This window comes from Grampus griseus (assembly GCF_964374135.1).
Source record: "Grampus griseus genome assembly, chromosome: 12".
In the NCBI taxonomy this organism is placed as follows: domain Eukaryota; kingdom Metazoa; phylum Chordata; class Mammalia; order Artiodactyla; family Delphinidae; genus Grampus; species Grampus griseus.
The window spans coordinates 6,219,077-6,242,614 of record NC_139006.1 but is presented as its reverse complement, the minus strand read 5'-3'; the positions used below and the strand labels follow the sequence as shown (position 1 = coordinate 6,242,614).

The following is a 23,538-nucleotide window of genomic DNA, read 5'->3' as shown; positions in this document are numbered from 1 at the left end:
GAATCATGGGGCCCATCGATTAAAAAACAAGCTGGCTTTCAAGGAAGGACAGTTTTTCCTAGTTGAGAGAAATTCCTCTTGGGGCCCCCTGGGGGACAGACAGCATGAGGCAGCCAGGGGAGGGAAGCAGAACGGACGTCTCCCACCACAGCCCAAGAGTGGCCACACGGCCACGTCCAGTGAGGTTTCTTTGTGGGTCAGATAAACGTAGTCATCGTTTCACATGGACTTTGTGCACCGTGGATAAACTGAATTTTGAAAAGTGGGTCTCTTCCCTCTCACTCTGCTTGATTGAATTTTGAGTGCCTCCTGACATCCTGGTGCTACCTACGTTGTGTTGTTGCATTTTGTTTGTTTGTTTTTTTGGGGGGGCCCGCACCATGCGGCTTGTGGGATCCTAGTTCCCCAACAAGGGATTGAACCCAGGCCCTCGGCAGTGAAAGTGCAGATTCCCAACCACTGGACCGCTAGGGAATTCCTGGCTGTTGCATCTTCGCTCAGCATTCTTGCCCAGAGGAGTTTCAAATCTTCCTTCCCCTCTAAATCTACAAATCTAGTTCTGTTTTTTCCTAATTCATATTAAACATGTAACAAATGACATAAGAAATCCCTCCCCCCAAGTACCACTGTTTGTATCACACCGTGGAAACACTGGATTTCTCCCCCCTCTGCCTCTTTCTTTGATGTGGATCTCTGTGGGTTGAGGTGATTACACCCACTAGGAGTTGAAATTGTCTTTTTTTGTTAAAGAAAACGAAATACCCAACTGACTCATTGCAGAGATTCAGAAAGTCTTTCTATGGCAGTTGGTATAACTAGCTCTGGAAAGTTAACGTAAAATTTCCAAATGACAGGTAATTTAGCCTGATTTTGTGGGCTTTGTTAGGGTGATTTTGTACGCAAGAAGGGAAAAACTCTGGCAGTAGAACGGGGTGGAGGGGGGGGAGCATACTATATGGTTTTGCCTTTTCTAAGTTTATACATTCATATATGCATTTGGGAAGTATTTATTGAGTGGCTACTGTGCTGGGCACTGGAGATACCAAGACAGTGCCCCTCGTCCAGTGGAGCTGTTGACTGAAAAAACCAAAAAAACCCACAATCTGAAAGTTGAGAGTTTCATTTTCTTTTTTTTTGCCATACGCGGGCCTCTCTCACCGTTGTGGCCTCTCCCGTTGCGGGCACAGGCTCCGGACGCGCAGGCTCAGCGGCCATGGCTCACGGGCCCAGCCACTCCACGGCATGTGGGATCTTCCCAGATCGGGGCACAAACCCGTGTCCCCTGCATCGGCAGGCGGACTCGCAACCACTGCGCCACCAGGGAAGTCTTGAGAATTCTGTTTTATTCGGGGATCTTACTGAGGACTACAGCTCTGGAAGGCAGCCTCTCAGCTGAGGAGCTGTTTGGAAGAGGTAAAGGAAGAGCCAGGAGTTTCTGTTTAAAAAAAACCAAGTAGTTGAACATCAAAAGATTACTGCTAATCATAAAAAAACAGTCATCACAAATTAAGGATTTTAGTGCTTTTCTATGTATGGGAAGATGCAAGAGTCTGGGGTCATGGAAATTTTTCCTTTGATATGCATCTTAACTAGGGTCAGTATCCTGTTTTTCTCCATTCTGAATCCCCTCAGGGTGAACGACTGGGGGCAGCTGCAGTGGCTGAGGGCTTGATGGCTGCAACATCCTTTGTTTACTGAAATGGCAGGCAACTTGTTTTGTCCGCCGAGTTTACATTTCCAGTGGGAGAAAACCCGCAGTAAAGGAAGATAATGTCAGACAGTGGTAGGTGCTATGAAGAAAATAAAACAGGACTGTGGTGGAGTGGGGTGGTAGGGCTACTCCCGCTACTGGTCAGGAACAGCCTCTCAGAGGCAGGGACATTTGAGCTGAGACTTGGAGGAGCTAATTTTGAGGTCTGGGAGAAGGGTATTCTAGGCAGAGACAGGGGAAGGGTCAGCAAGTTCAAGTGCACCCACCTGGAAAGAGAAAGAAAGCAGGAGTAGGGGAGAAAAGGGAGCCCAGGGCAGGCAGGTGGAGACCAGGGCTTGTGGAAATCAGAGGCCAGACCCGGTGGGGTCTTGCTGGCCGTAGTGAGAAGTTTGGATTTTACTCCGAACGCGGTGGGAGAAGCCAGAGGATTTTCAGTAGGCTCACATCCCATTTTCGTCCTGCCAGAGATCTCTGTAGCTGCTGTGTGCAGGAGCGTATAAGGCAAGAGCAGCCTGGCATCAGACCCTGCTTTCTGGTCCGCACACAGGCCAGGGCCCCAGAGAAAAGCCAGCGGCAGGAGCTAGCTGCAAACACCGCACAGGGTGTAATTCTGTTGATAGGAAATATCCTAACAGGCAGATCTATGGAGAAGAAGTTGTTTAGCGATTGCCCGGAGCTTGGGGACGGGCAGGGGATTGACTGCAGCCGAGCAGGAGGAATCCTCCTGGGGTTGATGGAAATATTCTAAAATTGATCGTGACGATGGCTGCACAACTTTGTAACTTTACTAAATATCACAAAATTGTATACTCTAGTCGGGTGAACTTTATCGCACGTAAACTCAGTAAAACTCCTTTTAAAAAGCTGTGAACATTGGAGCGAGTGGCAGCTTTTGGTCGGAGTCCGGACGGGTTCTGTGACCCACCGCAATGCCGCCGGGTTTGCGCCGTTTGGCCCCGCCGCCTGCGCCGCCGTCGTCCGCAACTCCGGGCGCCATTGGTCGGCCGGCGTGGGGGGGGGGGGCCAAGAGCGCGCGCGGGGGGGGGGGGCGGAACCGGAACCGGCTGTAGCCAGGGGGCGGGGCCTCGAGGGCGGCTCTGGCGGCGCCTGGAGCGGCGTCCGCGGCGGCGGGACCGGGGGTAGTTGGTGCAGAGCGGAGTCCCATGGTTCGGGGCTACGGCCAGGCCGCAGGAGAAGCCCGAGCTCCGGGCCGCCCCAGCTGACCGTGCGGGCCCGCGCGGCCCGGAGCCGCCGCCGCCCTTCGGGCCCCGCGGGGGCGCGGGCCGGCCAGCCATGGGGTCCCTGTTCCGGAGCGAGACCATGTGCCTGGCGCAGCTCTTCTTGCAGTCCGGCACGGCCTACGAGTGCCTCAGCGCCCTGGGCGAGAAGGGCCTGGTCCAGTTCCGAGACGTGAGTGTCGCCCGGGAGATGCGGGCCGCACCTGCCCGCGGAACTCCCGCATCGAGCCTTTCGCTCGGGCCTCATTTCCGTGGGCGCCTGGGCGCCCATTTCCCATACGGGGAAGCTGAGGTCCACTTTCCGGCCAGAACTTCCGCAGAGCGGGGCCCGAGCCCAGGGTCGCCGAATGTTCGGTCCGCGGCCGCCCAGGCCGGGTTAGTTAGGAACGCTCCGCGTCGTCTTCGTCCACTCGGGTCGTGCCATCTGATGCTTCGGAGCACCGACTCTGGGCCAGACACTGGGCTAAGCGGGAGAACAACTCTGATAAGGCCTCTTGGAGCCCTTCTGGAACTTACGGGGCAGGGGGAACGTGAGAAATATTAAGCAAATGAATACGTAAACAGGAATATGTTTGCCATACAGAAAATAAAACGGGGGGATGAGATAGTGCCTCAGTTGGGGGTGGTCAGAGAGGTCTCTCTGAGGAAGTGTTCTTGGGCTGAGACCTGAATGGGCAGGAGCCGGCGCTGGGAAGATCTGGGGGAACAAGTTCCCAGGTGGAGGGAACTGGAAGAGCCAGGAGCCTGAACTGGGAATGAATTTGGTGTAAGCTCCTGAGGGGCGGGATTTTTGTCGTTTTTGTTCACCGATACCTGATGATGTACATATCACTGCCTAGGAAGGAGTTGGAGTGCAGTCAGAATTTGTTGAATGAGACTTGTCTTCCCAGCAAATAGTAATAAACCCTTGTTTATATATCTGTTTATTTATTGTTTGTCTCCACCGTGGACTGTCAGCCCCCCCGGGGTGGGGTAATGGCCTTGCCTGCCTTGTTTATTCCTGATTCCTGAGTACAGTCCCTGACTTTGTGGGCACTAGTATGCCTCTGTGGAATGAATGAACAAGCTTTCATTGAGTGCTTGCTCTGTTGCAGACACTGAGTTTGGTGCTGGGGACTCAGGGGTGAGCAGGGTGGACAAAGTCCCTGTGTTTTTGTTGCTCACAATGTAGGAGAGACACTGATTATGAACTGTGATAAGTGCCATGAAGGAAAAGAGCAGTGTGAAAGGGAGATTATGAAGCAGGACCTTTGCTAATTGAACTGGAATTCACTTGGATGAACATTTTATTTCCTGGGACCCAGCTTTCATCTCCTCTGGTTTCCCTTCGTCTTTCTGAGGGCTCCTTAGTTTCAAGAGGGAACCACCCGTACCTAAGATCTGGTGTCGTTGATCCCTGGGTTGACCTCACAAGGCAACTGCCAGGTCAGAGAGAAACTCCTGAGTGGGAGGCGAGGCTGCAGAGAAGGCCCAGCTCTTCCTGGTTCCTGGAGCCATTTGGGCTTCAGCACGCGGTGCCCACTTTGCTGGCAGGTGCTGCTGTGCTGAGCTGTGACTTAGTAGCACCCGAAAGATTCAGGAAACAGTTGTGAGAGAAATGGGCTTCCTTCTTTATAACAGGTAGATTTCTTCCATCCTGTTAGTACTCAGGCCAAGAGGCTTAAAGCAAGCTTAAATCTTAGAGGTTTGAACAAACACCCTAATTACCGCAAAGATGCAAGTTTCATTGAGTGCCATTACATTAGGTAGTAGGGGACACTTGGGATTCTTTTAAACTGAAAATTGGGGAAAGAAAAAGAAAGTGCAGTTCATCTTTTTCCAGAAGTAAAATAAAGCTGCCGTGTTAAAATGAGCTCTTCTTTGTGTGATGCTAGGTTTTCGGAGCTCAGGGTGTGTGTGTGTGTGTGTGTGTGTGTGTGCGCGCGTGCGTGTGTGTGATGCTAGGTTTTCGGAGCTCGGGTGTGTGTGTGTGTGTGTGTGTGTGATGCTAGGTTTTCGGAGCTCAGGGGTGTGTGTGTGTGTGTCTTTGGGATGACTGTCAAGCAGCACCGGTGCTAGTGCAGAAAGCTCTGTCACCTGACACTTCTGCTCTTCTGGAATTTCTTCCTGACTTTGTGCTCACCAGGTGGGATCCCTGACATCCGTCTTTTCTGATTTGCACAGGCTGGAGAGTTTCTGCCTTTCCTTTTAGTGATCCTTCTAAGGGAGAGGAGGCAGGGCAAGGGTTTCTGTAGTGACAGCCAAAGAGATGACATGGAAAAGAAAGGTTATTCAACTCACCAGTAGGACTCAGTGAAGGGCAAGTCCATCTCTCTTTTCTAAGCGTCTGGAATTTGAGGACAGCGTTCACCTTTTGTCCGTTAGCTGCTGGAGTGGGAAGATGGGTGGCGTGGATACCAGTCACAACAGCACCAGGCAGCCTCTGCTGGTTTTTCTAGGTTAAATGTTAGTGTTAAAACAAATCTGCATTAAAATGTACTTCATAGGGCTTCCCTGGTGGCGCAGTGGATAAGAATCCGCCTGCCAGTGCAGGGGCACAGGTTCGATCCGTGCTCTGGGAAGATCCCACATGCCGTGGAGCAACTAAGCCCGTGTGCCACAACTACTGAGCCTGCAGAGCCTGCGAGCCACAACTACTGAGCCCGCATGCTGCAATACTGAAGCCCGCGTGCCTAGAGCCTGTGCTCCGCAACAAGAGAAGCCACCGCAATGGGAAGCCCGCGCACCGCTACGAAGAGTAACCCTGGCTCTCCACAACTAGAGAAAACCTGCATACAGCAACGAAGACCCAACACAAGCAAAAATAAATAAATTAAATAAATAAATAAATAATTTTAAAAAATGTACTTCATAGCGTTAGCCTGGAATTAAAGGTGCCTCCCTAAAAAGAAAATAGAAGCAAAACTTTATAAAAGAAACCATGCAACAGAAAAAACCAGTTAACGTACTGTGTAAGATGGTGACGGTGGATGTCAGATCCAATCCTGTGTGGTGTTGCCACAGAAGTTTGCCTCTTCGTGAAGATTCTATGTGTGGAACCATAGTGTCCAATTTGAGTTAGTGTTTGATATTGACGAAAAAGACAGTGAAACTGAGAAGTCATGTCTGTCGTTAATAGACAGCTTTTGATGGGTAGCTTCCTCTGCTCATTCTTAGTTCTATTGAGATAGATTGTGTCTGAATCATTAGGACTCGAAAGTGGTTACTACTTTGGATTAATATGACTTCCGGAAATGAATGCGAATGTGACAAACAAGTGAAATTCAAATTTTTATCTTTCTTCTGGTTAACTCTTTAAAAAAAATTTCCAAAAACTGAACAAGAACCAAGCCTTTGGGATAGACATTCTCAGGTTGTTCAAGCAGCTTCATGCCAAGCTGTTTCTAATTCTCCTTTTTGAGAGTGCCAGTATAATGCTGCATGGAGTGAAGGTAAAATTCTTGCCCCAAATGCCTTTCAACATGAATGATTACTGTAATTTAAAAAATTGTGGAAGTAATATACGTCCATTGTGGGAAATTTGGGAAGCATGAGATACTAATTTCCATGATCCCATTACCTAGAAACAAACACTTTACCTTTTTGGTTCATAATGTCCAATCAAACATTATTTTTCTAATATTATTATTAATTTTTAAAAATAAATTTATTTATTTTTGGCTGCGTTGGGTCTTTGTTGCTGTGCGCGGGTTTCTCATTGCGGTGGCTTCTCTTGTTGCGGAGCATGGGCTCTAGGCGCGTGGGCTTCAGTAGCTGTGGCTCGGAGGCTCTAGGGCACAGGCTCAGTAGTTGTGGCGCACGGGCTTAGTTGCTCCGCAGCATGTGGGATCTTCCTGGACCGGGACTTGAACCCGTGTCCCCTGCATTGGCAGGCGGATTCTTAATCACTGCACCACCAGGGAATCCCTCTAGTAATATTTTAAAATGTATGTACATAGGTATTTTTAGATAATTGGAGCCACACTGATAATATCTTTAGTCTTTTTTCACACATAAATCATGCATGACTAATTTCCTCATTTTATTAAATATTGTTTTACAATTTTTTATGGTTTTAAGCTTTATATAGTAAGATGTTTTTGTTTTAATAAATTTATTTATTTTTGGCTGCGTTGGGTCTTCGTTGCTGCGCACGGGCTTTCTCTAGTTGTGGCGAGCGGGGGCTACTCTTTGTTGCGGTGTGCGGGCTTCTTATCGCGGTGGCTTCTCTTGTTGCGGAGCATGGGCTCTAGGTGCGTGGGCTTCAGTAGTTGTGGCACAGGGGCTCAGTAGTTGTGGCTCGTGGGCTCTAGAACGCAGGCTCAGTAGTTGTGGCACATGGGTTTAGTTGCTCCACTGCATGCGGGATCTTGCCGGACCAGGGCTCAAATCTGTGTCCCCTGCATTGGCAGGAGGATTCTTAACCACTGCACCACCAGGGAAGTCCTGATAAGATTTTAAGTAAAGGGGAGAGTATATGGGAACAGTGAACTGTGGACCCATATTATAAACCAATGGTGGGACTTCCCTGGGGGTCCAGTGGTTAGGACTCGGCGCTTTCACTGCCGGGTCCGGGTTTGATCCCTGGTTGGGGAACTAAGATCTCAAAAGTCGTGTGGTCCCAAAAAACCCCACCCATCAGACAAGATCATTTTGAAGCAAATCCCGGTTGTATAATTTCACTCATAAATATTTCAATAAGTATCTCTAAAAGGTAAGGACCCTAAAAAAATCATAACCACAATACCATTATCATACCTAAAAATTTTAATAATAATTTCTTAATATAATCAAATACCTCATCATTTAAAACATAATTTTTAATAAGTGCATAGTAATCAATTATATTACTGAACCATAATTTTTATCCAACTTTATTGATGTGTATCATAAAATTCACCCATTTCAAGCGTACAATTTGTTGGTTTTTAGAAAATTTTCTGAGTAGCATGTCCATTGCCACAATCCAGTTTTAGGCCGTCACATCATCCCAATAAGGTCCCTTATGCTCATTTACAGGTCATCCCCGTCCCTACCCCAAGACCCAGGCAGTCACTAACCTACTTTCTGCCTCTAGGTTTTCCTTTTTTGGACATTTCATAGACATGGAGTCACACAATATGTGGTCTTCTGTGTCTTTCATTTGCATCATGTTTCTGAACATCCTCTGTGATGTTGATGTGTCAGTTTGTTCCTTTTTACTGCTGAGTAGTGTTCCCCAGTGTGGATATAGACTGTGATTTCTTTAACCAGTTTTCCACTGTTAAGCATTTTTTCTCTATCCCTGAGGTGGATGCTCTTTTAGATACATTTTGGTCCGTATCCATAGTTTGTTCCTTTAGGTTGAATTTCTTCACGGGATATTTCTGGGCCAGAGGATACTTTTCAGGCTGTGTTTTTGGTAACAGTTGCCAAATCGCTTTCCAGAAAAGATGTGTCAGTTTATGCTCCTATCCAGTAGTGTCCGAGGATCTGCTTCCCCCCAAACCCTTGACTATCATATTTTATTTATAAAATCGAATTTATTTTTAAATTGGAGAAAATTCAAAGCAAAATTTTCATCTTTTTCTCAGCTGAACCAGAATGTAAGTTCTTTCCAAAGAAAATTTGTTGGTGAGGTGAAGAGGTGTGAAGAACTAGAGCGAATATTGGGTAAGTTTATTTTAATAACTTAAATAATTATTGTTATATAAGTAAACCTTGTTCACTTTAGAAAAATTAGAAAATCTAGACAAGTAGAAAGGAAAAAAGAAGTCGTCCATATTCTCACCATTCATGTATTCACTATTATGTAGGTTTATATATTTTTTTACTGTTCATCTATAAAAGTAAGGATTTACATACATAATGGTCAGGTTATTTTGTTATTAGCTTTGTTTCTCATTTGATGGTACTTTAACATCTTTTCATGTCAATAAACAGATTGACTCATCATTGTTTATAATGGTTACATAGTATTTTATGGTATTAATGTGCCATAATTTATTTAGCCAATCCCTTGTAATCTATTATAACTTAAAAACATTGTATACACATTAATAGATTACTTAAAATTTTATCAGAGAACAGGGGAGGTAGGAAATGGCAGATACATTGGTTATAATTTCCTTTTTTTCAGGGCTTCCTTTGTAGAGATCAGTGTTCTCTGACTGTTAACCATTAAAACTCAGCCATAAAACCTTTAACGTCTTAGCCTAAAATAAAATAGTCTTTATCAATTCTAACCGTGAAATTCTGACTGAAATAGAGAGGGGGGAACGATGCCAGTAATTGTCTAAAGTACCAAATTTGTTTTTAGAGGGATGAACAGAAAAACCTGGGAGTGAGAGTGTTGAGGAGGGGAGAGAAGATGACTTTTGGAATGATTTCTAATAGCAGTTAATTATTGTGGATTTTATATTTTTTAATTGGGGGTTTTTAAGATCGAAAGAAACCTGTTAGTCATCTGAAGTCTAGTTGTCTGCATATTGTTTGAGGTCCCAGTTATTTGTGTGGATCATGTAGGGTAGGGTGATACCACATCCCCATCCTTGCCATATATATAAGTCATTGGACAGGTTGTATATTCGGAATGAGTTTTCAAAGGCGGGGCAGGAGTGACAACACATTAGATGTGTCCAGGACTTCCTGTAGCTTAGACTATTTCAAAAAGAATGCAGACTTAAAAAGAAAATGAACTCTCAAGTAAATTTAGGTATAAAAGATAGGTTAAAAAAATTTACATCCATTTCCAGAAAGCTGTTAAACCCAGTGCTTCCTTTGCTATCTTATGGGTAAGACATCATCGCTTTTCTTCCTCCCTCCTCCCTTCCTCCTTCCCTTTCTCTCTCTCTTTCTCCCTTTCTTCCTTCCTTCCTTCCTTCCTTCCTTTCTTTCTTTCTCTTTCTCTCTCTCTCTCTTTCTAATAAAATAACTAGTTAACATTTCTCCAAAATATTATATCTGGTAATGACTTTACCAGGTATTATGACTTTTATCCTAAGGAAAAGAACGCTTCATGGAATTGAAAATGTAAACTAAAGAAATTAAGTTTTTTTTGGCTGGTTCATTATTAGTTTCATGAATCTAGTTTTTAATGTAAGTAGAGAAGGCAGTGTAAGTTGCTCTAAGTTAAAACATCACGGCTAACTGGGGACTCAGGAGAACCTGACTTTCTGTCCTGTGGTCTCCTCCTTATAGAGGAGACTGATAGAGGATGTGTTTTTCCTGATGGATGTGTATTTCCTCCTAATGGTGTCTGCAGGGAGGTTGCACTAACGTCTCTGGTGGGGACGATTATAGGTCTATCATTGGATTATTCCTGCACTTCCAAGTGTGTCCTTAACCTTCTGCTTCCTATACAGGTGCAGAGGCAGCTGTGACTCCAAAGTTCTTTAACTAGAGTTTTAGAAATGAAGGACGTGAGGAATTTCAGAAAATGTGTATCCAGGTTACTGTTTGTTTTGTCACTGCACGTTCATCTCTCTAGGCAGCATTATTTTGCAGATCTTTGGAAACAAGGCTGCAGAAGGCATCCTATCAGTCAGTTGCGACAGGCAAGATTTTATGCATTTAGACATTAGTTTTTAGATGACCTGGGAAAGGTTGGGATGTAAAATGTTCTCACTGAAATGTCCTGTAGTAAGTTTTTGAGTCTAATTTGTTTAACTTTTATTTCCACAGCATATTTGGTGCAGGAAATTAATAGAGCTGATATTCCCCTCCCTGAGGGAGAGACCAGTCCTCCTGCACCACCCCTTAAACAAGTGCTCGAAATGCAGGTAACTGGTTTCTGAAGAAGCGGTTTTAGGTCACTGACCTCAGAGACTGCTTATTCACTTACTTTATATTGTCTTGTGCTTTTCTGCCTTTCTTCTCAAAACCGTGGAATGAAAAGCAAAAGACCGTATTATGGTTAATTCTCAGTAACAGGTTATCTGTGATAAATTTTAACTGGAATTTGGTTTTCTTTTAAAATGTAAGACAGGGCTTCCCTGGTGGTGCAGTGGTTAAGAATCCACCTGCCAATGCAGGGGACACGGGTTCAAGCCCCGGTCCGGGAAGATCCCACATGCTGTGGAGCAACTAAGCCCTGCGCCACAACTACTGAGCCTGCGCTGTAGAGCCCGTGTGCCACAACTACTGAGCCTGTGCTCTAGAGCCTCCGAGCCACAGCTACTGAAGCCCGCGCGCCTAGGGCTTGTGCTGCACAACAAGAGAAGCCACCATGAGAAGCCCGCGCACAGCAACGAAGACCCAACGCAGCCAAAAATAAAAATAAATTAAAAAAAAAAAAGAATATATTAGAAAAAAATAAAATGTAAGACAGGTGGTATTGAACAGAGACTAACAAGAGTTAGGTTGTGAGATCTGGGCTCATGTGATGTGACTCCGGGCCTGTGCAGGCCTTAGCAAGCCTCTCCTGCTGCACATGGAGGCTTCAGGCCTGTGCCCTTCGCACTCTCCCCAGTTCACCCTGGCCCTTCCCCCTCTGATTTTCAGAAGCTCGTGTGAAGGTGCCAGGTGGTTCCCCATGGGCAGCAAATGAGATTCCTTCTTCTGGAGTCCCCCACCACCGTGAGAGCACTGGCTTGTACATTAGCATCCCCCCTTCCCCCCCATGAATTATCTCCTGAGGTTTTGCTCTAATCATCTGATAATTCATCACACTGGGAAATAGACTGGAGCCCTTTACAGCTCTTAGTACTGTATAATTAGGACCATTCCATTGCTGGCTGCTCTGTTTGTTTTTCTGGGAGGATGTCATTTAACAGTTGGTATATGAATGGACTTGAGAGAGAACTGTACGGTCAGATGAGAGCAGTCATCTGGCTTGGCCTGTTTGGTGTGTCGCTTTTGATGTAATTACAAATATAGTGATTACTGGCTGCTTATCGTTTTTTATAAGGCAGAACACAAGTACTGAATGTAGCGTGTCAGGTGATTTGTCTGAATACCGTGGGTTGTTTTACAGATTTCTGCTTCTATCATTTTAATACTTAAGGATTGTTAAGGATGCTTGGTATATAACTAATTGTTAAAGAAGATTCGTTCTCAAGTATTTTTATGCTTAATTAATTGTGTTAAGTGAAACTGCATAGAAGCTCTTAAGCTAGAGACCAGGAATAATATGTTTGGGAAAGATTATCTAAAATTTTTCTATGTTGCAAATAAAAGGAAATGTAGTCTTGAAAAAGGAAAACTCTTTGGTGTATTGGTAATGGATAAGCAGATGAAGGGAAACCAGAAGAAATGATAGGACCTGAGATTAGAGATTGGGTCCAGCCGTAGGGCACTCATAGTCATCACGGCATCTGCGTGCTTGCCATCACAGGTACCTGAATTAATATGAAGCAGCAGATGATGGACTTTAAAAACCTGTGTGTGGGGCTTCCCTGGTGGCGCAGTGGTTGAGAGTCCGCCTGCCAATGCAGGGGACACGGGTTTGTGCCCTGGTCCGGGAAGATCCCACATGCCGCGGAGCGGCTGGGCCCGTGAGCCATGGCCGCTGAGCCTGCGTGTCCGGAGCCTGTGCTCCACAACAGGAGAGGCCACAACAGTGAGAGGCCCGTGTACCGCAAAAAAAAACAAAACCAAAAACCTGTGCATGTTTTCATATCCCTATCAAACTCTCATACATTATGGCTTTTTAAAACCTCTACTAGTTCTGGGGTACTGTGAAAAGAGTATTAGAACCAGACTTGGAACTAACCCTGCTGCCGTTTCATTTCAGGAGCAGTTGCAGAAGCTGGAGGCTGAGCTGAGGGAGGTCACGAAGAACAAGGAGAGGCTGAGGAAGAACCTCCTGGAGCTGACCGAGTACACCCACGTGCTGCGAGTGAGCAAGGCCTTCGTCAGGCGCGACATGCAGGTGCTGGCGATGCTCGGGAGGAAGTGCATTTCTTCCTTCCTTTCTTTCTTTCTTTCTTTTGGTTGCGCCACGCGGCACGCAGGTTCTTAGTTCCCTGACCAGGGATTGAACCCGTGCCCCCTGTAGTGGAAGCGCGGAGTCTTCACCCCTGGGCCACCAGGGAAGTCCCAGAAGTATATTTCTTTTATAAAATTCTCGTTCTCGTAAAGTTTTGGGTTTTGTTATTAACTCCTGTAGAGGTGTTGCTTTTTAAAAGAGATAGAGGGACTTCCTCATTGGAAGAGATACCCCTTACTCAATAAGGAGTAGCCCCTGCCCGCCGCAACTAGAGAAAGCCCGCACACAGCAACGAAGACCCAACGCAGCTAAAAATTAAAAAAAAAAAAAAAAAAAGAGATACATGTAAAAAAAATCAGATACATTTTGATCTTACCTTTATCTTTCGGTTGGATTATATGACATTAAAAGAAGTTTTAAGCCTCTCCTTTGTTGGTTGGTTTTAACCATAACCACTTCCTATTCATGAAATGCTTTAGTTTGCAGTTGAAAAAAATCTTATGATCATGAGAAAAAATTGAACACTGGAAGTCAAACTCTAAAATTTAGTTTGTTTTTTTTCTTCTCAAATTGCTGAGAGTAATGGAATTAAAAAAAAATCTGTATGGGAATAAAGAACAGCCTATGCAGTAGCACAGTACTCAGCTGAGTATCAGAGAGGGGAGACGTATGTCCCTTATGAACTTTGTTTCACTTTCTGTAGCGGTGACCTCTGATACAGTTACTCTGTCTTGAATTAAGGCAATGGCATAAATTATAACTATACTTTCAAGTAAATGTCTTCAACTAGCTTACAAATAAGGGACAGGGAAGTTATGCTCTTCATCTATCAGAGCTGAGTTACGTGTCTGAGTTACCTTGGGGCCTTGGCACCCAAATCTGAGTTCCTATGCCCTGCAAACTTGTTTGGAAACACGACTTGAGAATTAAAGTGTCACTTTCAGTGAGACACACTTGGTGTCATATCTCTTTTTAGTTTGAACCCACTTACGAAGAATTCCCTTCCTTGGAGAACGATTCTTTGTTGGACTACAGCTGTATGCAGAGGCTGGGAGCAAAACTGGGGTAAGTGGCAACTGGCGGGTCGAGCTTTACACTGTCCTTCTTGTCAGTGGGAGACGAGCTGTGTTGAGTGGAAGGACGGCCACCATCTGAAAGCCTGTGATGGAATGAAAGAAAGTGAATATTTGTTTAAGAAAACACTGTACTCCTGTATTTGTTGAGTTGAATCACTCAGCTGTATTGACTTTTTAGCTAAATACGATGGAAATTTCTTCTTTCGGTATAATGAGGTAGAAAGGAGGAATTTATGCCAGTTATGCCATTCTTCGTTACTCCATAGCCTAAAATAATTGGTCATTGAAGCGTCAAGTCCTGTTTTGTTTGGTGGAAACATAGGGGCTAAACTGAGTTGGTTAATTTATTAATCGTATTTTAAGGGTGTCTTTCCACTGTTCACTCTCTCTGTTTACTTGAACTAATGGTAACTTGTTTCCTCATGTGATTTGTGATTTCTTTTTATTATGAACTGTTCCTCTATTCCTTATGTGTAGGAATTCAATGATGTTTAGTTTGAGGCTGTACTCTTTCAGAGAGAACTTATTTTTACATATGTCAGGTACTTGGGAGCACTCTACCTACCTGGAATCATTTTACGTTAATTTCTCAGCTTGAGTTTCTTTGTTTTTCTGTTTGTTTTCTCTCTGCCTGATGCATCCTAAGATGTGGTTGTAAATTCTCAAGTAACACTCTTCCCCTTCTCTCCAAAACCAAAGCCGAAATAAACAAGTTTGCTTGTAGGCTCCTTTGCAAGGTGGATTTTTTTCTAGTCCACCCATTCACTTAAGGTGTAACCCTTTGTTGGGGGGCAAGAGTCCCAACTTTGTGGGGATTGGGGGTTCAGTTCCATCTCTTCACCTGATATCGACCCAGAGCCCATCTCCTGTCTCCCTTGCTGGCATTGAAACCCAAGGCCTTAAGATACTGGGTCAGTATAATACATCAGGGCACAGCTACGAGGTCCTGTTTTATTTTTGGATTCCAAGAATTTCTCGAAATTATGGGCTCAGCTCTACATTGAAGAGGACGTTTCAAAAATATTTTATGCAGCATTTCAGATATTTTGCAGTTGGAGGGCTTTGAGGATATCGCCAGCACTTGGGCAGGCGTGAAGGGCTTTGCCGCCCTCTTCATGCGGTTTGGTAATCCTCATTGCGCTTACTGGACCACAGCCTTTGGTGTCTCACAGATTTGTGTCTGGCCTCATTAACCAAGGGAAAGCTGAAGCATTCGGGAAAACGCTGTGGCGAGCCTGCAGAGGGCACAGCATCGTGACGCACGCAGAACTGGAGGGGCCCCTGGAAGACCCTGAAACGGTAAGTGGGCACCTCCTCCCCGTTTAGCAGCGGCGGACTTGCGCTGAAGCTGGAGGCACAGCGCAGAGCGGAGCACTTCAGTGAGCTGTCCACCACGTGCCTTGCCATCCTTGGATGCGTTTGGGGGGTAGTTCTTAACATGGAGGATTCTCTCCCGCACCGCCATAGTATGCCTGGGACGTTGACGTGGATGCGTCGCCACCCTCCCAGCCTCAGGTCCTGTTTGGGTTTCACCAGCCGTCCCAACACTGTTTTTTTTTTTTTTTTTTTGGCATTTATTTATTCATTTATTTATTTGCGGCCGCGCAGCACGCGGGATCCTAGTTCCCCGACCAGGAATGGAACCCGGGCCCCCTGCAGTGGAAGCTCGGAGTCCTAACCACCGGACCGCCAGGGAATTCCCACAATACTGTCTTTTATAGCAAAGGATCTAGTTTAGAATCAGGCCTTAGACTTAATTGTCATGTCTCTTTGGTCTCCTTCATTCTGGGATAATTTCTCAGTCTTACCTTGACCTTCGTGACCTGGACATTTAAAAATTATTACAGACCAGTGGTTTTTATTTTGGTAGAATGCCGCTCTGTTTGGGTTTGTCTGATGTTTTCTCATGGTTAGATTCAAGTTATGTGTCTTGGGCAGGAAGTGATGCTGCTTCCCATCAGGGGTGCACAGTTCCTTTGTCCCATTACTAGTGATGTTCACTTTGATCACTTGCTCAAGGTAGCGACTCCTAAGCTTCTCCACTGTGAATTTATTACTCCATTTCCTTTGTATTTAGTACATGTTTTGGGGGAGGTGCTTTGAAACTCTGTAAGTACTCAATTTCTCATCAGATTTTCAGTGCATTAATTTATTTCCTGTTTTATTCAATGAGTTATACTCTGTTACTGTAATTCTTTATTTTGATATTCACATGCTCTAGATTTGGCCATTGGAGCCCATTTAGCTGGCTTTTATCTTCTTTTTACATGTTCCCATCATTTTTTGAATGCTTCTTTGCTTTCCTGCATAACAAGATGTCCCGATTCATCTTGTAATTTCCCTCACACGGCTCTGGAATCAGCCATTTCTCCAAGGAACCTGGTTCTCTTTAGTGGAGAACGGTAATTAGAAGCCAGGATGCGGTCTCCGGGTGTGCCCATGGGGACTGAGGTGTCGCTGTTCCCAGCTCTGTCAGTGGACAGCTCTAGGACGCACACATGCACACGGCTCACACACACTCACAGCTTTATTTCTGTACCTGTGTGTATATATGAAAACTGTGAGTTTACATCCAATTCCAGTCCAACACCACAGGGTTCATTCTAAGTTTCTCTCTTTCTGTGTTTGTAACTCCTTTCTTCAGTGGTGGGAAACTTGGCTCCTATTATTGTTAATGTACTGATTTGATAAGTCCCCTTGTGTGTGACCAGTCTGCCCATTGATTTCCCATCTCTGCTGCCCCGCTCCTCTCTCTGCCTGGAGCTCCGAGTTCCCCAGCCCCCAGCCCGGGTTGTCCCCTAGTGTGGACTGCAGGGCCTCCTCACTTTGCTTGGGCTCTGACTTTGCCCTGGGTCACTGCTGCCCTTCCCCCCCCACCCCAGGTCCATCCCTGAATGCACATCTAAGGCTTCAGGAATGAATTATTCAGGAAGAGAAGCAGGGCAGCCAAAGCCATCATTACCTTTTAAAATAGCTGTGATTTTTTTTTTTTTAAAGACTTCACCATAAAAATAACTATTATATATTGGTCTAAGTGAGGATGAACTTATCTACTAAGGGTAGAAAAGGAACTTGGGATTCTCAATTTTGAGAAAAGCGTTCGTGTTTTCTTTCCTAGATTTGCCTCAGGATTTTTGGCTATAAGATTAATAGTTTTGACACCTAAAGGAGTTTGGCTGTGAAATAATTTTCATATGGTTCAGCCTAAGTAAACCACACACGTTGGAAAATCTGATCAGTCAAGCTGTTCGTTAACCATACACCTGTAATAGTTTTTGTGGCTCCTGAAACTGCCGGTAGCAATATGTTGATTATCCTTCACCTGTGACCATTACGATCTCTCTATGTAAAGGTGAAGATTAAAACTGTTCTGAAGCAGCATTTACATGTTCTTTGAGTTTTTTCTTTAATTAAAAGAACATGTCCATCATTCTCCTGCAGAGCATTTACTCTGTAAAAAAAATTTTTTTCTATACAGTGTCTAAGCTCTTTTGTGCTGAGTTTTTACCGGATTTGTTAAAGGGCATTAAATGTCTGTGAAGAAATATGGAGACATGGTTAGAGATATATATGTATTTTTTAAAAATTCTTTACTTTTTCTTCACTTCTCATTTTTTTGTTGACGTGTAATGGGCAGATTTTCTCTTGAAACTACAACTCCTCCCTCCCCCATGATTACAAAGGAAATGCGTGCTCGTTATTAGAAAATTGGGAACAATATAGAAAACGTGAAGAAGAAAATCAGTCACCTGTAATCCTCCAGCTTAGAGAGAGTTGCTATTTATGTTTCAGTGTGCGTTCTGTTAGTCCTTGTTCTGGGGAGGATATGAGATTTGATTTGGTAACTTTTACTCAGGTTCGAGGATTTATTTATAGTGTCATGTTTAATGCCTTTTGGGTCGACCCCTTGAAGTCCTTACAGACCCCAGAGCATATTCTACCCATTTTCTCCTTTGTCAGTATTGTTTCTAGATGCTGACCAGTCTCTCTGTCAAAACTAGACTCAGGCAGTTTCATATGGTTTTATGATTTGTATTTTTTATGTTGCATACATCCGTGTTCCATATTATGTCTTAGGTGGTTGTGTTCCCTGACACAGTACTATTTTTTTTTTTTTTTTTTTTTTTTTTTGCGGTACGCGGGCCTCTCACCGCTGTGGCCTCTCCCCTCACGGAGCACAGGCTCCGGACGCACAGGCTCAGCGGCCATGGCTCACAGGCGCAGCCGCTCCGCGGCATGTGGGATCTTCCCGGACCGGGGCACGAACCCGCGTCCCCTGCATTGGCAGGCGGACTCTCAACCACTGCGCCACCAGGGAAGCCCCACAGTACTATTTTTAAAATTGTTAAGGAATCTTCAAATTCAGATGCACTATAAATACCATTTCTTTCTTCCCCCTGGGTATTTTCTTTCTTTTTTTTTTTTTTAAACACTTTTTAGAAATGAATATCCTAGTTTATTAGGTAAGAATTTCACAAACATTACTTTTTTTTTTTTTTTTTAATTTTATTTTTTGGCTGCTTTGGGTCTTCGTTACTGTGCACGGGCTTTCTCTAGTCGCGGCGAGCAGGGGCTACTCTCCGTTGCGATGCGCGGGTTCCTCATTGCGGTGGCTTCTCTTGTTGTGGAGCACGGGCTGTAGGCACGCAGGCTTCAGTTGTGGCACATGGGCTCAGTAGTTGTGGCTCGTGGGCTCTAGAGCGTGGGCTTAGTAGTTGTGGTGCACGGGCTTAGTTGCTCCGCGACATGTGGGATCTTCCCAGACCAGGGCTCGAACCCATGTCCCCTGCATTGGCAGGCGGATTCTTAACCACTGCGCCACCAGGGAAGTCCCCCCTGTGTAGTTTCTTCAGTAGTTTATTTTGAAATAATTTCAGTTTACAGAAAAGTTGCCAGAAGAGAACAAAGTCTTCTGTCTCTTCACCCAGATTTCCCAATTATTAACATTTTGCCATATATACTCCACTCACTCTTTCTGCATATCTATCCCCATTTTCATTAGGCTCCTTCCAGACCTTCTGCGAGGAAGCCGTGGACATGTATGTGTTGCCCCCTCATAACGACGCTATTTTATATAACCACCGTACAACCCTCAAAATGAGAAAAATCAACACAGGTGCAACACTTGGTCCAATACAAACATGCCATCAAATTCCCCACAGTTTGCATTGTTTCCTTTCTGGTCCACTGCCCTGCTTGGGACTGTGGTTTGCATTCGGGACAGGCTTCACATTCTGCAGGATGACCCTCTCTTGGGGTCCATTCTGTGCTTCCTCTTGACCAGGCTCGGATCACACGTTGCTGGTGGGAACACCACGGAGTCAATTATCTGGTCCTCTCAGCACCTCCCACCAGGAGGCACGTAATATCGGCCTGGTCATGTTGGTGTCGTCCAGGTTTCTCCACCTTCATGTCACCATCTTGCTCTATTTAATTGATCAGTAGCTGGTGAGGAGGTGTTCCTAGGTTACTGGGGCCTTGTTCCTCAGCAGACCTCTGCCCACCAGCCTCAGCCTCCACGATGACTCTCTTGACCCCATCACCTCTGTTGCGATTGCCAGGTGGTTACTCTGTTCCCATCCTTCCTTCTGTACTTACTAGTTACCGTCCTCCAGGAGGCCGTGCTTTCCCTGCCCTCTCAGTCACTCGCTCATTCATCCACGGACTTAGGCATTCGTCTTTATTTAATGACTTGTAATCTGTTGCGATCCTTTTTATTATTTATTTAAAATTATTTATTTATTTTTGGCCACGCTGGGTCTTCGTTACTGTGCACGGGCTTTCCTCTAGTTGCAGTGAGTGGGGGATGCTCTGTGTTGTGGTGCACGGGCTTCTCATTGCAGTGGCTTCTCTTGTTGCAGAGCACGGGCTCTAGGTGCGTGGGCTTCAGTGGTTGTGGCACGTGGGCTCAGTAGTTGTGGCTCACGGGCTCTAGAGCGCAGGCTCAGTAGTTGTGGCGCACGGGCTTAGTGGCTCCGTGGTATGTGGGGTCTTCCCGGACCAGGGCTCGAACCCGTGTCGCCTGCATTGGCAGGTGGATGCTTAACCACTGCGCCACCAGGGAGTCCCAGTCCTTTTTACTTTGATGCCCAAATTGTCCCTGATTTGGCCACTGGGCGTCCCTTCGTGCGTGTTCCTCTGGCCTTTGGCACGTCTGCAGCATTCACTGAGCAACCCCTTACTTTCTGGCACCACAGGATGGTCCCTGCCTCTGTCTGGAGTCAGCCATTCCTTCAAGGACCGCTGGTTCCTTTTAGTGGAGGATGGAATTTAGAAACAAGGATCTGGATGTTTGAGTTCTCATCATGTAGTGGAGTGTCATTGCTTCTGGGCCCTTTCAGCAGTCAAAACATGGACACACACACACACACACACACACACACACACACACACACGTGCACAGAGCTGTATCCGCTTCTGCAGCTACCTGTGCACATTTATTATAAAACCGTTTGCTCAGACTCTAACCTACGATTCTGGACGTCTCTTTTTCGGTGTTTTGCACTCTCTTCTGACAGCGAGAAATCTGGCCTCCCTCATCCTCAGTGTGGTTCATGCACTGTGCGATTCGCTTGCTTATCCCACGTAACCAGCCTCCCAGACACCTCGGCCATCTCCTCCGCCCGCCACCTCCCTGGCCTCCCCTTCCCGGCCGCCCCGCGTCCCTGCCTTCGGGACCCAAGTGCCTCTGCTCTGCCTGAAGCTCCCCAACCTGTTCCCCATCCCCTCCGCCCCAGAGCTCAATTCTTGGATTGCTTCTCTCCTCTGTGCCCTTAGGGATCCCGTGTAACTTCATGGCTTTAAATACCATCCCTCGAATGTATACATCTGGCTTGGATCTCCCCCCTGAATACCAGACTTCTATTTAACTGGCTCCTCCATACCTTTGAAGTTTCTGGAAGACCTTTCCATGTGACACCTAAAACTGAACTGCCCATCTTCCCCCCAAGACCTGCCCGTCCAGGCTGGCCTGTCTCAGTAAGCACCAGCTCAGCTCTTCTCCGCCCAGCATCCAGAATGATCCCTGTAAAATGAGTCGGAGCGTCTCACCACCACACCCCCCGTCCCGCCTCAAAGCCCTCCTGTGGCTTCCTGTCTCACGGCGTCCCATCTTGTCACCCCCTGGCCATTCCTCTTCAGCCAGGCTGGCCTGCTCGCTTCCCCTCGTCTTGCCTCTGCACGAGCTTTTCCTCGGGCTCAGGAGGCTCTTCCCCAGGATCCATGTGGCTCGCTCCCTCACCCCCTTCACTCCTCTAGGCCCAGATGTCCCCTTCTCAGGGAGGCCTTCCCTCCTCGCCTGATTTAAAAGCTCAACCCCCAGCCTCTTTGTCCCTGTCACCCCTCCCAGCTTTATTGTCTTTATCGCCCTCATCTCCATTTGGCATATTATGAACTTTCCTAGTGTCTTGCTGCTAACTTGATATAAGCTTCCCTCCCCTCCCTTCCCTCCCAGGTCAGGGATTTTTGTCTGTTTTGTTCACTGCTGTATTCCTAGCACTGGGAACCAGTGCCTGGCAAATTGGCCAAAAACCTATTCAGTTCTATTTGTAGAATATTTGTAAATACAGTCAGTTCTCATTATTCGTAGTAGTTAACACTGTACAGTCTCCGTGAGAACTGAACCCTTGCTTCTAGGGGAAGCACAGGGTTATGTTCCTGTGAGTCTCTGGTCATAGCGTTCTTGTCAGCCGATCACTACATAACCTTGTTTTCTTTAAAGACATCTTATTTAATATGTACTGTTGATGCATTAACATTGAACTCACTGCCAACCGCACCATCACGCCTGTCTGAACAAAGCTGATGGGACACACGTGAGTGCATGTCACAGCCTTCATGTGCTCGGAAACACTAGACAGCTTTGAGGACCATTTTGAACAGTGAAGTCACCAAAAAAAGCACAAAACTGTGAAAAACTTGGCGCTAAATAGATCACAAAAAGGACACTTGTTTATAGTATGAGCTGAAATAAGAAGGCAGAGGGTCACCTTGTTTGACCTCAGCAGGAATATGCACATTGGGTGACTCAAAATTTTTGTCACTCTGCATGTCCACAAATGAATAAATGCTTGAGTATTGATTTGGGGGTTATGAATGATTTCTGGGGTGAATTTGCAATTATGGAATCTGCAGATAATGAGGATGGACAGTGTTTAGTGTTTGTTGAATGAATGAATGAATGAACTAACTCTGACAGAGTGCGAGCTGCCAGAGTTTTCAAAGTTCTAGACAGAGAAGTAACAGTTATCTTTATTCTTTGTAGGGAGAAGTCATAAAATGGTATGTGTTTTTGATATCCTTTTGGGGAGAGCAGATTGGCCACAAGGTTAAGAAGATATGTGACTGGTAAGAAAAAGAAACATTTTATTTCATTTATTTCTTTATCCTCAGTAACCTCTAGTTTTCTTAAAATATGTCTCTGAAGAGAAACACAGTGGTTGCAAAGGTTGCTGAGTTTTGTTACATGATTTCTTTGCTGTAATACCATGTTTTAAAACATTTAATTTGTCATCTCTCTTGCCAGTGTAATACTTAAAATAATTTAAAAATAGACACCATGTTAAGAACATTCCCAGATTTGATTTTTTTCCCTTAGGAATGAAGGCTGGGGAAGGAATCCAGTTTTAATATTTGGTGCCTTTCTGTTGCTTTTAGCTACGCGTAGGCTTATCTGTCCTCATGGAGCGTACGGCTCATCCTTTCCCAGCCCTCTGCAGTTACCTTCTTTGCAGCCTGGGGAAGGGGGCCTGGCAGGTGGTGGAGAGTGTGGGCTCGGAGAGGCCTGCCTGCCAGACGAGATGGTACAAGTAAAAGGCTCCCGTACCGCGTAAGCCTCCGGTAAACGTGGAGCAGTATCACAGCAAGAATCGGTCTGTGGCTTAGTCTTGTCACCAGTGGGAAAACACGCAAAACCACATGAAAACTCAAAAGAATGGCCTTTTGTTTTCTTATACTCGGGGAACTTTTAGCTGCCTTGCTTCTTGCTGGGGTGAGTAAGGGTGGGGTTCGGTTATTTCCTTCGGATTCCGTGTTCACCAGCGTTTGATACTCAGTCACTGGTGTTATGGAAAGTAACTTTAGGTGATACGTGGACTAGCCTATTCTTACTTAATAGGTATATATTTATTTTTTATGTAGATTAGAAAAACTGTAGCCAGCACACAAACCTGTGACTTCACAGATATCATTGCTTAGGGTAAGGCTGGAGTAAGAATTTAATTTTAGTAGCCAGAGCTTAAAGAGGAACATAAAGCATGGCATTAAAACACTAAGGCAGCATGGGAGTCGCAGCAGCTGAGGGGGTGTGGCTGCAGCTGGGGGGGCGTGGCTCTGCCTCCCCTGCGTCCTGGTGTCACACGTGGCCCCAGAGGACGTTTACTGAAGCCCATGTCAGAGGCGATTGCTAGGCATCCAGAGCCTTCTCCTCCTCCGATTTTCTCTTTTCTGTAAAAGGTAATTATTGTTGTATGTTCTTTGTCTTTGATTTATATTTTACGCTTGTTTCATGATTTCCAGCTCAAGGGTGGTGGTGAATTTCAGGAAGTTGGAATTGGGAATGAGCTTTTGGGAATCATCGAGGGTAGGAATGGAATGTGGAGCCACGACAGAGTTCACTAAATCTATGGA

The 23,538-nt window shown here is 45.6% G+C and overlaps 1 protein-coding gene across 2 annotated transcripts in view; it reads left to right on the top strand.

Moving 5' to 3' along the window:
• Positions 1 to 2,887: 2,887 nt before the first annotated feature.
• ATP6V0A2 (ATPase H+ transporting V0 subunit a2) overlaps positions 2,888 to 23,538 on the top strand; it is a 36,374-nt gene continuing 15,723 nt past the window's right edge. The window contains exons 1-7 of one of the 2 annotated variants that reach the window (XM_082668157.1): positions 2,888 to 3,121; positions 8,502 to 8,580; positions 10,591 to 10,688; positions 12,641 to 12,778; positions 13,812 to 13,900; positions 15,084 to 15,210; positions 22,175 to 22,257. In XM_082668157.1, coding sequence (XP_082524283.1) covers positions 3,005 to 3,121; positions 8,502 to 8,580; positions 10,591 to 10,688; positions 12,641 to 12,778; positions 13,812 to 13,900; positions 15,084 to 15,210; positions 22,175 to 22,257 — 731 coding nt within the window. In that variant the 5' untranslated portion in view covers positions 2,888 to 3,004. The remainder of the gene's footprint in view (positions 3,122 to 8,501; positions 8,581 to 10,590; positions 10,689 to 12,640; positions 12,779 to 13,811; positions 13,901 to 15,083; positions 15,211 to 22,174; positions 22,258 to 23,538) is intronic. The other variant, XM_082668158.1, reaches the window with a different exon arrangement.